The following is a 14,228-nucleotide window of genomic DNA, read 5'->3' as shown; positions in this document are numbered from 1 at the left end:
GAGGCCTACATGTGTACACTGAATTACTGTCCAAACCATTTACCCTACTCCACTCCATCTCTGCACCAAAGCACCATAAATTTGGATAAAAATGATTACTTATTGAAAATCACTTAAAATAGCAATGGAAAAAAAACCTTTAGAATCCTTACCAAAATATGAAAAGAAAAGGCAAACACTCACCAAGCCCACAATATAGCTTTCAAGATACTTAGATAAAACTCTAACCTATTGTATCATAAGCACATAATAAGGCACATAATTAGAAATTAAGTAAATACACAGTAATTCTGAATAAGTATTACAGATTATAGTGGTACAAAAAACCCTTGAGATTAATTTTTTTTCTAAAAGAAGACCTTACCAAAAATAACTTTTAAAAATCTGTCAAACCATATGATAGACCTGAATATTTTCCTTAAGACTGTAAACTTTTTCTGAAAACAATTATAAAAAAGTAGTTTATAAGTAGAATTTTTTTTTTTTTAGTTTTCTAAGATCATATTATATTACTCAGCAAATGTATCATTTTGAAATTTAAAACATGATTTTTCCTAAGAAAATTACTGATTATTCTGACACTTTAATTGATCCTGGTTGGATTCCACTTAATTTTCTTGGGACAGTTGAGATGCTTCATTTCTCCAAATACTCTTAAAAAATTAAAGATATGCAATATTCATAGGAGTATCTTACCAGTGGGGGGAGGAGGGGAAGGGGGAACTGAAAGAAAACCATAAAGTTTATAAATCTGCTTCCAACACAAACCAATTTGTTTATGTATAGCCATTAATATATGCCAAATAATTGATGTAATTTATACATGGACAAATTCTGAATCATCAAGTTAAAAACTTGGTTGTAAGAAATTGAAATTACTTATATCAAGTAATTTTAAAAGGTGTCACATTTAATTTTTTAAAGTACAAAGGAGTTTAGAAATGTATAAGGCTGATCTGGTCCCAAACGAAAAGAGTCTGTCTTTTTGAAATCCAATTTAATATGGGGATTTAAATTACTGGGGAAAAAAATTTTTCCCCTGAAGATTATTTTTATAGGAACTATGATATAAAGGAAAAACACCCCTTTGATCACAGATTGGCAGGGGGTAAAACATTCCTTAATTTTTTGAATATACTTAAACAGCAAACTCAGAAAAAAACTCATTTTTGTAAAAGAGGCAGAATTGGTCTTGAGTTGCTTCAGTCTATGTCTGAACATTTTACTGCTATAATGGTCCAGTCTTAGAAGAAAAATTCACAGAAAATCAGATTGTGGATTTTGAGAAGGAAACTCTGAGGTGGTGATTCTCTCCAAGGTCATGGTTATGAAGCTCAATGAGAGCCTGGATGGCTTCTTCCACAGATCCCAACTGAATAAGGGCCATTTTGCGATCTTTCCTAAAAATAGGATAAGAAATATAAAAAGGGGATAGAATTAATTTTGTCTCTAAACTTTCTCTCCAACCCTAGAAGACTTCTTGAAATGACCCTAACATTTGCATACCATATTAAAAATAAGTTTAACGTGTTTCTTAAAAGCAAGGACTTACTGAAAGAATTTAAAAGCCTTCACTGAACATCCAGCTTCTGTGAAAAGGTTCTTCAGATCATCCATTGTAACGGAAGGTCTGTGAAAACATCAGAGTCCATCAAATATCTTAGCGCCCTAATTCTCAAATGAATCAAAGATTAACTTGCAATCGTTAAATCTCCAGTGTAGCTCACATTTCATAGAGACTAAAGCCATGTAATGAAAACATGAGTTGGAACTGCCCTGAAGATGTTTGAGGTTGACACATACCACATATATATCCTCAAACAACAGAATTTTGTCTCAAATCTTTTGCAAACAATGTGGACAGTACATGAAGACCAAGAAAATCTATCTATACAGGGGCAGGCAAAAGTAGGTTTACAGCTGTGAGTAGTGGCCAGTGAACTGCCACACGTCCAAAACAGAATCCATCCCTGCGTCTAGAGATGCTTATGGCGTACAAAGGACTAGAAAGTTTATTCTTGTTTTATTACTTATTAACTATTGTATTACAACTATAAACCTACTTTTGCCCACCTCTGTATTTATTCTTTCAAAGGAATTAGTACTCATACAACAGACTTCAGTAATTAACTCTAGTACTTCCAAAGCAAGTTCTGACTTATCAACTGTAGTCCAGAGTTCTGCATTTTATTTTTTTTAAATTCACACCCAAGGACATGCATGGGGGGGTGGGGGGAGGGAGAGAGGAGAGAAGGGGCGGGTGAGAGAGAGATGGGTTGCCAAATGGGGACCAAACCTGCACCCCAGAGGTGCCCTGCCTAGAAATCGAACTGGCAACAGTTCTGACTTATCAACTGTAGTCCAGAGTTCTGCATTTTATTTTTTTTAAATTCACACCCAAGGACATGCATGGGGGGGAAGGGGAGGAGAGAAGGGGCGGGTGAGAGAGAGATGGGTTGCCAAATGGGGACCAAACCTGCACCCCAGAGGTGCCCTGCCTAGAAATCGAACTGGCAACCTTTCAGTGCCCCAGGACGACTCTCAACTGAGCCACGCCAGCTGGCCAGCATTCTCCATATTAAACTGCTTTCAGGGAGATTATAAATATGTGTAATTGCCAGGCTCTTGGGTGGCCCCCAATTACTCTCACTTCTTAGAATTCATGCCCTCAAATATACCCTTGCCACACTGAATAGGGATGCCCTCTGTAACCTTTAAAGGTACTGTAGAAATGACACACGTAACTGCAGTGCCCACCACACCTTCTATTTAATCATTAGCTTTGGAGGAACCAGCTGCTATTTCATGAGGACACTAAAGCAGCCACATGGAGAGACCCTGGTGACAACAACTGAGGGTCTCCTGTCAATAACTAGGCACATGAATGAGCCACTTTGGAAGCCGGTCCTCTGGCCCCAGTTACATCTTCAGATGCAACCTTATGATAGACTCTCAGCCAAAACCACCCAGGTAAGCAATGTCTGGATTCTTGACTCGCAGCTACAGTATGAGATAATGAACGCTTATTGTGTTCCGTTCTGGGGTGGTCCTTCTGAAGCAGATGACCAAGACGGCGAGTGGCCTATCGCTCTAGAGTCAACTGACTAAAAGCAGACTCACTTCACAATGGCCAGCAAGGCTGGTGTGGCAGAAAAGTCACTGGCTCTGCAGGGAGACAGGTCTGTCTTCACATTCTACTTCTTACTCGCTTGATGTGTCTCTTGAAGTAAGTTATTTAACCCGAGCCTCTCAGTTTCATTGATAAAATGAAACTCATGATCTCATTTCAAAGGTTATCTATGGATAAATTGATAGGCAAAAAGTAGAATACAGTAGTCCCCCCTTACTCACAGTTTCACTTTCTACAGTTTCAGCTACCAGCAGTTTAAAAAATTAAATGGAAAATTCCAGAAATAAACAATTCCTAAGTTTTAAATTGGATGCCATTCTGAGTGGTGTGATGAAATCTGCCATCCTGCTCCACTGTGCCTAAGAAATGAATCATTGATCAGCTGCTTCCTGCACGCCCCCCCACTGGCTACCGAGCCCACAACCTGGCATGTGCCCTTGACCGGAATCCAACCTGGGACCCTTCAGTCCCCAGGCTGATGTTCTATCTACTGAGCTAAACCAGTTAAGGGCTAATTTCAGAGTTTTTACCTCTCCTAAAATATACTGTTTATAATAATAATTATATTAATTATTAACCAACAGTAGGATAATAACTAATTAGGTACATACGGGATGTTGGAAAGATGCAGCGTGGCTGACGGTGGAAAGATATTCTGGAAGTTTTTAGAGCCAGGCTTTTTAAAGCGATGCAAAGGACTATTACTAAAATCCTTAGTCAGACCTTGGTCTTCTTGTCCCTCTCGAGGAAGCTGAACTGACTGATGTTTGGACAGGGTAGCACGGAGCACTTTTCCATAAAGTCTCTGACCGTTCAGATGGTTCATTGCTGGTGCACAGGAAGAAAATAAGGAGAGTTTGGGAATTAAGATAGAGCCTCTATAAAATTTGTCTCAATTATCATAAAATCTTTTTATTTAGTTATTTAAAATTTTTAATTATATTGTCAGTTTGTGGGTTAGAATGGTTTTAAATTTTAAAACTCTTCCATATAGAAATGTATTAGATGATTTATTTTACAATAACAAAAGAAAAACAGACAAACAAAAAACAATTATCTTCCTAGGAAGTTCCAGAGTGCCTGGAACATAACAAGTGTTCAGGAAATGGTTATTGAATAAGTTTAATCTCAAGCAAAGTATTTTTTACAAAAGTTCCGAGTGGTAACATTTTGTATAGCCACTATAACAATGAACAGAGAGGCCACAGAATGACACTGTCATGTGCCATCATTATGATGTTTGCCCAAACTTTTATGCCAAGCAACAGTTCTAGAAAACTTAATTAGGAACAAAAGCAAATAAATAATCAAATATAATAAAATTAAACAAAGCAAGTGATGTTTAATAGATTAAACTTAAGAGAAAAGCCCTAGAATCAAAGTTCTAAATAGCAATAAGTAGAAAACAAACTTTGAAGAGTAATAAATATTTTTAATTTTTACAAAATATAAGTAAGTCCAAATAATGAAAATAGTACCACAAAGAGGTACTTTTTGGTAAAGTATATTCCTATTAGCTATAAGTTTGCTCATTTTGTAGGAAAATACACATAAAAAGGGGAAGGTCACCACTGTTATAACTATTAATCATCAGTACCTAGTTGAGCTTGATTTGCATCTGCCATCTGAACCAAAGCATTTTCTTTCTTATTAAACATAATCTTCACTCGATGTACATCACCATAGACTCCTATTTAGAAAGACAAAACAAAACAATTTTTAATGTCTGTGTTGTATTTATTAATACATTTAAAGAAGATTTCATATTATACAGGGTGGGGCAAAAATAAGTTCAATTTTGAGTACATGAAACACAGTTTATTCTTATATTATTATTAATTATTATATTATTTTTCATATGAACAACTATAAACCTACTTTTGCCCAACCCTGTATATATTCTCTGAGGTATTCCATATACATGCTCCCAAATTTGTATCCCTTCTATTATAATAGGTATCACCAATGTTACAAAAATAAGACTCTGAGGTAGTTGCATCATTACCATACTTTGTAATGTGATGAAAATTTTCAAGGCACACAAAGGAGTGCTGATTATCTTGTGGGCAAGCACCTAAGAGCAACTGAACTTAGCATTGAATGGTACTTTTAAAGTTTAAAACAAAAAGACAAATATTCTAAATTTTCTGTTCTTTTCAAAAATGACAAGTGGCTGAAATAGGTATTATTTTTTTTAAAACAAACCCCCAAACACAATTTGTTCTTCAAGCTGAGAGTTATTTTTTTAAATGAGAAATTAACCACTTTTAGAAACAAATGTGTTTGGACAAAGAGATATAAAAATTTACCAATAATACATGATTTCATTACTGAAAACTAACAGAAATGTGTCATCAATAAAAACTTTTATTGTAAATGAGCATGGAAGATCTCTGTGGGATGATCAAAATGTTCTAAAACTCGGCTTTGATAATAATGCTGCACAATTCCGTATTGTTGTGTACCTATAAATGAAACCTCAAAAACACAGCTTAAAACACCTATTATCCACTCAAAAAATTTAAAACAATTTTTTATCGTATTAAAAATTCTTCTAAATGAAGTGAGTTTTAACTCCATTTGTTAAAAATATTCTCACACAATAGTTTCAAGATCAACTAATTTAACAAGAGGAAAAATTTAATTTTTCAAAGTACAACAAAAAATAGTGAATTAAATTGAAAAAATTAGTATCATAATTAGTGTAGCAACAATGAAACACTTCCATTTATACTGCATATATTTATGAGGTTTCTTTTTCAATTTGATAACCATTAAGATCAAGTACTAAAATAAAGTGAATTTAAAATCAGACCTTAAGAATACTGAATGAAAAATATTTCTGAAAATAATGAAGCATATTATATCATACTAGAGGCCTGGTGCATGAAATTTGTGCATGGGGGAGGGGCGTCCCTCAGTCCAGCCTGCACCCTCTCCAATATGGAACCCCTCGAGGGATGGCTGACTGCCCGTTTAGGCCCGATCCAGAAGCACTTCCCGGCTCCAGAAGCTCTCTCATTGCTAATGCCTGTGAAAGATATTTGCCCTCCTTTTCCTGCCTGGTTAATTCTTATTGATTTTTCACAAGTTAGTTTTAACAATAATTTCTCTTGGCATACCATCTCTGATTCCCTCAGCTAGGTTAGGACTCCCAGCTATACATTCCCTTTTTAAATAAAACTTTATTGTAATTACTTACTAATACTCTATCCTCAGTGTCAAACTTGGCAAATAAGAGACAGTCAATAAATATTACTGAATGATGAAATGTATTCAATTCTTATCATAGATAATATTAAAAATACCAAAAAAAAAGAAAAGAAACTTACCAAATAGGATAAACAGCCCATGGGGTGTGATAAGCTGAAAAAGGATAATACAAAATATAGATGTCTGACTAATATAGGCAAAAATTTAAAATAAGTTTACTTATAATAATAACAGTTGACTTTGTTTAAAGCATTTATTTTATATATTTCCTCTATATATACTAGTGATGAAATTTAATAAAAATTCTTAAAATAAACTTAAATTTTTTATTTGAATACAACTCTTGATCAGAAGCTACTGTAGACCTCCTTCTGAAAGACTATGTTACAATGCTTTCCGACTCACATCAGGATTGAGATTGGTGACGAGCAGAACAGAATTTCCTGGTATACCACCAGCCCCAGGAATGGCCATTCTTCCAGTGACGGCAGAGGAGGTGAGTGCCAGAGGACCAAGAGCTCCAGGAATACCTGGGACTGACAGACCTTTTTAAAAACATCAAGAACATTTCGTATTTTAGTTATCTGAAGATTACAACAGTTGATAAATAAATTAATTAAGACAAAAAGAAAAAATAAAGAAGAAGGCAATCTATCAATGTTTCTTTCCCTTTCCCTCCCATTTGACACCCTTCTCCCCCTGTTCCCTTCCACTCTATAAAAAAAATATAGAACATCAGAAAAAATCATTTCAAAGTGAACTTTGAAAAAAATCACCTGTAGCTTGAGGAAATCCAATGGCTGGACCAAATCCAGCAGCCCCTGCATATGGTGAGGAAATTATACCTGGTGCACCTAATGGAAAAGAGAAGCTAAAATAAATATATTGCCTTCGATAAGTACGGTTATCAAAGCAATATAAAATGGCTATAAGGGCATATTACTGATAAAGAATTCTATTGAGAAGTAAAAATTTATTCAATAGGTGATCGCTATTGTAGTGTCTCTGCCACTTCCAGAAGCTGAGCTCAAGGTGTAGAGTACAGCTTAGCTGTTATTTAGTTTTGAGTTATTAGTTCGTTATTTAGGTTGAAATTCTTGCCCTTATTTAAAGGATTGTTTCTATGTAAAAGTCATTAAATACTTATTAGGTTGTATACCTGTGGGGCACTGCATTGATAAAAAGGAAATATGAAATAAAAATCCTTGCCTCTGAGAGGTTTACAAACAAATTAAACATATAATTAGAGGAGATTCATATGCTGAGGACCTAGTGGTTTAAGTACAAACGCACTACACGTGGTCTAAGAAGAAGGGACCACAGAGGACTCACTGTGATTTTTTTGGAGTAGGTTTCTCAGGGGGTAAAACTTGAGCAGCTAGGCATTATGCATTGAAAAGCACAGTGGTTAGTGTGCACTAGATGCTAAACTAATGCTGGTACTCTTCCTTTCCTTCAGAAACCTGGTGACCATGCATCATCAACAAAAAACAGGACTTAGTTCCAATGGAGGAGTCAGTATTAATAGGAAAACAATTTGGTTTTGGACATGTGAAGGTGGAGGTAAAGACCTTCAAATGGAAATGCCCAAGAGTGGAAATGAGGGGGTCAACTCAGAATAACAAGAAGACAGAGATTTATAAATCATCTATGTAGAAATAAATGAGGTTGAATGAATGAGAGTGCCACTGGAAAGGGCACGCGACAAGAAACTTAAAGAGCTAAAAACAAAACCTGGGAATATCAATTGGTATACTTAAATAGTAGAGGAAAGAAGAGGAACATTCTAAAAGAGAAAGAAAAAGTGAGAGAGAAACAATGAATTCTAGTTCTTCAGGACCTAGAGAATCAAAGTTGTTTTGGAGAAGTTCAATAGAGATGAAAAAGAATGAGAAATGTGAAAGATAAAAAATAGTTTTAGAGCAGCAGACAAAAGTTAGATTGTAAGAGTCAAAGGGAGGGTTTTGTTTTTTAATAATAGGGTGATGAATATATTTATAGAAGAAGAATATAGGCTGCATTTTCCAGAGGAGTTAAAAGCTTATGTAAGTTTATTCTCTTCATGTAAGACATTTAACAGAATTAGTTGAATATATAGCTGTGATTTATTAAAATAATTCAAGAAAATATATAGTCATTGAGACTTCAGAGGTAGAGCTAGCAGAGAGAACTAGAAACACAAAATAAATGACAGAATAACTGATGTAATTAGAAGGGAGGCATATTTACTGTAAGCATATTTGGAGCCAAGCCTATCTAGCGCTAAGGAAGTACTAAACAAAGCAGACAAGAATCTCTGTCCTTGTTAAACTTACATTCCAGTCAACCGAAGATCATAGTTTAATGACTCATTTTTAAAAAGAATAACTATAGTCAAGGCATAAAGAAAGACAAAGGGACTTCAATATGGATATGAGTAATTATAAAAATGTACAATACGAAGTTAATCATAAGAAGAAGTATGGTCCATTTTATTACTGTTGCCAAATATTCACTTGCCCCTTTCATATGACTTGCAGTGACTCCTGTGGGAGGAGTGTGCATTTCTATGCAATTCCCACTGCATATGATCATGTCATAGGGACACACAGATAGACGTGCTGCCCCTGTACAGAAGTTTTAAGTGGCATGAGAGTGTAAATCAGCTCTCTTATTTTTACTTTCTGCCATAAGAATGCATGTCTCCAATGGAGTGAGTGACATCTCCAGCCTAAGCCCTGGATCACAAAGGTGTATGAATGAAGGTTGCAAAAGCAGATTCACAGCTGCCTAAGTGTTGATGCCATGAAATAAATAAATGTTAACTGCTGTAAACCCAGAGATTTGGGAGGACAAGAGAGATTCTCTTTAAACACAACAAAGTGACCAACCAGTATAGATGTCTCCTGAGAGAGGTATGAGTCAGATCAGCAGTAGGTTTTAGAAAAATGAGGAAAATTTTGAGATAACTATCACAGAACATAAAATAGTGACAAATACAAGAACTGGCAATCAATCATCAGGATCAAATTTTTAATAATTGTTTCCCAGTAGGATATAATGATTAATAAGGATATCTGTTAAAATTTGAAAAAAGAATTATTTACTAAGTTTCCATAAATCTTTGCTTTTTTTTTTTTTTTTTTCAAAAAAAGCAGAAACAAAAAACATTTTAGTAAAGTAACCTGTTAAGCAATAGGTTAGTATCTTTATGAAAAGATTATACAAACCTTTAAGGAAAAGGTCTAAGATTTGAATGATTAAGAATAGATATTTTGCATTTGGAAAATGCAGAACCAAAATAGCAATTAAGGCCAGATAAATTAATAGACAGCATTGAAACCAGTTTATCATTGTTATTTATAATAACAAAAACCAAAAGAAACCTGTCAGAAACCACTTTAATAAGTGCTTGTAGGGATACAGAATGAGTCATCTCAAGACATGCCTCTATGGTATGCAGATTATTTTGAGATCAAGGCAACAGAGACCCTGAAGACTCAAGAGAAACTTCTGCCACCATTGAACTCCCTAGAAAAATTTAAATTAGAGGCCTTGCATATAAGAATTATCATCAGAAATAACATTTTATGATCTATATGGCAGGGCAAACTACTAGTTACTGAATCCATATCTGCTCTTATCACCCTGCGATGACCTTCCTCCCTTCTGAAGCCCCAATGCAGAATGCCATATTGCCTCATTTGTTAATATGTACCTCATTTTCTCTTTCTGTCTTTGAACCTCTCATGTATGTGGGGTCTCTCTCTCTCTCACAAATGTGGGGCTCCCCTGTGTACGTATGCACTTATAGCTGGCTATTTTTTTCTTGCTAATTTGCCTTATGTAGATTTGATTCTTAGACCAGCTGAAAGGACCTTGAGGGAAAAGGAAAGTTTCTTCCTCCCTCGTATGATCAAAGTTACTATCACCAAGAATAGGAAAAACTGGCATCGTGTGTCTCTTGACATCATAAATTGAGAAAGACATATTATTTCAGCAAAAAACCCCACAAACTCATATTGAGAGACATCCTACACAATACCTGACTTGAACTCTTAAAAAATGAAAAGGTCATGCAACACAAAGAATAAAGACAAATAAATTAGGCCTGATACTGGTTTGGATCTTTACCAGAAAAAATTCTCTTATAAAAGAACATTGTTTCACAACTGTCAAAATTTTAAAAGTTTTATGGATTAGATAATAGTAGTGCATGAATGTTAATTTCCTGGTTTTGATAACTGTATTTAGTTAAGAATGACCTTGTTCTTAGAAAATACACAATGAGTATTTAGAAGTAAAGGGGCATCATGCCTGCAACTTACTCTCCAGTGACTCAGGGGGATAAAAAACTTACCTACCTACTTACACACATACTCACACACTCAGAGAGATGATAAAGTACATGTGGCAATGATGTTAATAATTGAGGAATCTGGACGAATGATATAAGGCAATACTTTGTACTATTCTTGTAACTTAAATTATTTCAAAACAGTTACTAAAATACTATAAATTTTATAATATATATAGCTTTACGATGTCAGGGCAACAAAAAAATTTCTTAAACAACACACACAAAAACACAAACATAAAGAAAACGGCAAATAAATTTGACTACATAAAAGTATTATAAAGCCAAAAATGAAAGAAATGCATATAGCTAACACATATAACAAAAAAAGTGTTTTGAGAGATTAAAAAAAAAAAATCCTACAAATAAACAAGAAAAACCAATAAACCACACACAAAATTAGGCAAAAGAGATAGACAAATTCAGAAGAGAGAATTACCAATAAACAAATAAAAATATGTTCAATTAGGAGCAGCACTGGTCATAATGGCCTCAAACTAAAATAACCCAAATGTCTATCCACAATAGAATGGATAAACACAACTGTGGTATATTCACATAATGGGAATCTGTACACTTGACAGTATTGAGAATGAATAAGCCACAGTCACATACATAAATATGAATGTCTCACAAGTCACACAAAAAAACAAGTAACATAATTCCATTTATGTAAGATTCTAAAGATATGGAAATTTTTTTTTTTTAATTAGCACTTAGGGCTGTATAATACATGGTAAAAACAACAACAAAGTAAAAATAAAAAGCTAAAAAGCAAAAGAATGATTATCACCAAATTTGAGACTGATTATCTTTTAAGTGGGAGAATTAATTAATGAGAAGGGTACAAAGAGTACTTCTTCGGTATGTATAAATATTTGATTTTTTAACCTAGGTAACAATTACCTAGGTATTAAAATATATTTACATGTTTCATAAGCTTTTCTATTGATATAATACAAGGTGGGGCAAAAGTAGGTTTACAGTTGTGAGTACACAAAACAGTTTATTCTTGTATTACAACTTATTAATTATTCAATTATTTTCCATATGAACAACTGTAAACCCACCTTTGCACCACCCTGTATGTATCACTAAAAACTGGGACAAAGTGCTTAAAACGTAACCCTAGAAATTTTAAATGTCGACCTTTAAAAAAGAGAAAGAACACACTGAGGTAGGAAAAAGGTCAAGAGTGTGGTGTTTCAGAAGCTTAGAGAAAAAAGGGAATAGTAAACGTTCACACATACATAAAAAAGCATTGTTCTCTAATGAATCACTTATCTTAGGATGTAGCATCACTTTGCAACAACTATGAATTTATTAACACAATGAAAAAGGATGTTAACATTCTGACACTTTATATTCAGAAACCAAAATTCTTAACTGTATTTTTTGAAATGTCCTCTTTACATGATGCAGAACATTAATTACACCGACACTATATATTCAGTTATTGGAGTAAGTGTTGTGCTGCATTTGACAGCCAGTTTTGGCAAACTTGAATGATAGCCTTAATTTCTATCATGTTACTGAAACAGTAATTACAAAGACTTTTGGCTCTGCAGAATCAGACATGTAAGTAAAAGCTGGTAACAAATAAAACACAAAAATTGATCAGACCAAAACAGAATCTTCAACAACTTTAGGAATGAGAACTTAACAGTTCAATAGACTTTTTCAGTTATAAAGAACAAAAAGCTTTGATACTTGAAAAATAAAGTTACAAAGTATTTTCTTGAGAATTTTAGACAATTATTTGGCTAAAGATTTTTTTTCCCCCTGTGAAATGAAGATAGACTAAGTATCACTTAAGGTCTCAATAAACAATATTTTATGGTGTCATTTGGGAAAATAATGAATCACAAAGGGTAATACAATTATTACTTTATCTAAATATAAATCACACTTTCAAGAGCTGCAAAACCAAAAAGTACACATTAACCTAGTGATATATCCAACGGGGCCATCTACTGCTTTTTCCTTAACATAAAGTTTTATTTAAAAAGCATGTATAAATGTATTGAGAACTAGTTTTAAATAAAAGAAGGAAGCCCTTCAGAGCAACATTTATAGAGATAATTCAGAAGACTACCTTCATTAATGTAAAAATGCAACTTCCCACAAACTTAAGTTTAAAGATGGAAGTTCTGATGTTTAAAAAAACAAAACAAAATAAAATAAATACTCTTGTTTGAATAAAGGGAAAACATACCACTAATTTAGATCCTTGTTTTAACATATCACTACTTAAAAAAGGATTTCTCTCAGGAGCACTTAAGCCAATATTCTGTTGGTTATAAAGCAACATATTTAAATTAATGTTAATATGTAAAAGACTATTAATTTGAAACTATTGTATGGCTGATAAAGAATAAATAATATTAATGTTAGAAAATAAATCTATAATTCTCAATGTCAGATATTCACTTATTTTGCCAACTAATAGAACCTAGAAATATTAAAATTTAATAAATGGACAAATTTTATTCTATGATCCTTGCTATCCTTTAGAACACCTGAGAGAATATAAGAAGAAAAAGGCTAACTGACATAACATGGATTAATAAATGAAATGTGTAATTTCAGAAAACTTGCTTTGTGACCCAAAACAGAACTACTCACCAAAAGCAGCAGCCATAGGGGATTCAAGGGATGGATGGCCATCACCAGTAGGAAGATCTAAGCGAGTGAAGTCTCTGCTTTTGTCATTATTATATTTCACATTAAGGCTGGTAAGCTTGGAGAAGTCAATATGCAGAGTGCAGCATGCATTATAGATATTCTGGCCATCCAGTGCCTAAAGCATGTAAGAAAGGGACTGATGTTTTGCAAGACAACAACACTGATAAATCAAGTAGTCTCTACGTTGACACAGAATGGCTATCAGGTATAAAGCAGAGAGCACTGGATTAGAAGCCAAAGACCTTTATTTACTTCTACCTCTGTCACTATGTGCACCTAAGAGAGAAAAAGAAAATGTCTAACTGTAGTTTTTTCATCTGTAAAATTAGGATAATAATCCCTATCTTGTCTCTGGTAAAGATCAAATTAGAGAGGAGAATGTAAAGGCTTGGAAAACTATAATGCATTACTGTACATTATATAAGCTGCTATCATGATTATTTTATCCACAAAAATGTTTACAAATATTTTTACACTTCATTTTAATTCTTTTTAAAGAATGAGTATAGTTTAGTTTATACAGGTTAAGATGAAATAAAGCCTTTCTAAATGGTACTTACTAGAAAAGCAATACATGAAATATTATCTACCATTTTTTCTTTTATAAATTTATTTTTTAGCACTTTGAGTAATAAGTTGAGGGCCCTACACAGTTTGGCTCAGAGGTTAGAGTATCCATCCACCCAAGGACTGAAGTGTCTCAGGTTCCATTCCAGGTTAAGGATATGTACCTCATGCCGAAGCTGGTTTGGCTCAGTTGTAGAGCGTCAGTCTGCGGACTGAAAGGTCCTAGGTTTGATTCCGGTCAAGGGCATGTACATTGGTTGCGGGCACATCCCTGGTAGGGGGTGTGCAAGAGGCAGC

General features: G+C 34.1%; 1 protein-coding gene across 11 annotated transcripts in view; it reads right to left on the bottom strand.

The window, feature by feature from the left end:
* Window positions 1-889: 889 nt before the first annotated feature.
* PTBP3 (polypyrimidine tract binding protein 3) overlaps window positions 890-14,228 on the bottom strand; it is a 53,042-nt gene continuing 39,703 nt past the window's right edge. For all 11 annotated transcript variants that reach the window (XM_045579903.1, XM_045579904.1, XM_045579907.1 and 8 more), the window contains 8 exons: window positions 13,305-13,479; window positions 7,120-7,197; window positions 6,749-6,888; window positions 6,463-6,496; window positions 4,728-4,820; window positions 3,742-3,958; window positions 1,553-1,630; window positions 890-1,400 (listed from right to left, as the gene is read on the bottom strand). In XM_045579903.1, the coding sequence (XP_045435859.1) occupies window positions 1,268-1,400; window positions 1,553-1,630; window positions 3,742-3,958; window positions 4,728-4,820; window positions 6,463-6,496; window positions 6,749-6,888; window positions 7,120-7,197; window positions 13,305-13,479 (948 nt within the window). In that variant the 3' untranslated portion in view covers window positions 890-1,267. The remainder of the gene's footprint in view (window positions 1,401-1,552; window positions 1,631-3,741; window positions 3,959-4,727; window positions 4,821-6,462; window positions 6,497-6,748; window positions 6,889-7,119; window positions 7,198-13,304; window positions 13,480-14,228) is intronic.

Source organism: Pipistrellus kuhlii, unplaced genomic scaffold, assembly GCF_014108245.1.
Source record: "Pipistrellus kuhlii isolate mPipKuh1 unplaced genomic scaffold, mPipKuh1.p scaffold_m20_p_12, whole genome shotgun sequence".
NCBI lineage: Eukaryota > Metazoa > Chordata > Mammalia > Chiroptera > Vespertilionidae > Pipistrellus > Pipistrellus kuhlii.
Note: the sequence above shows the minus strand (reverse complement) of the source record. Positions and strands in the feature narration are given on the sequence as shown.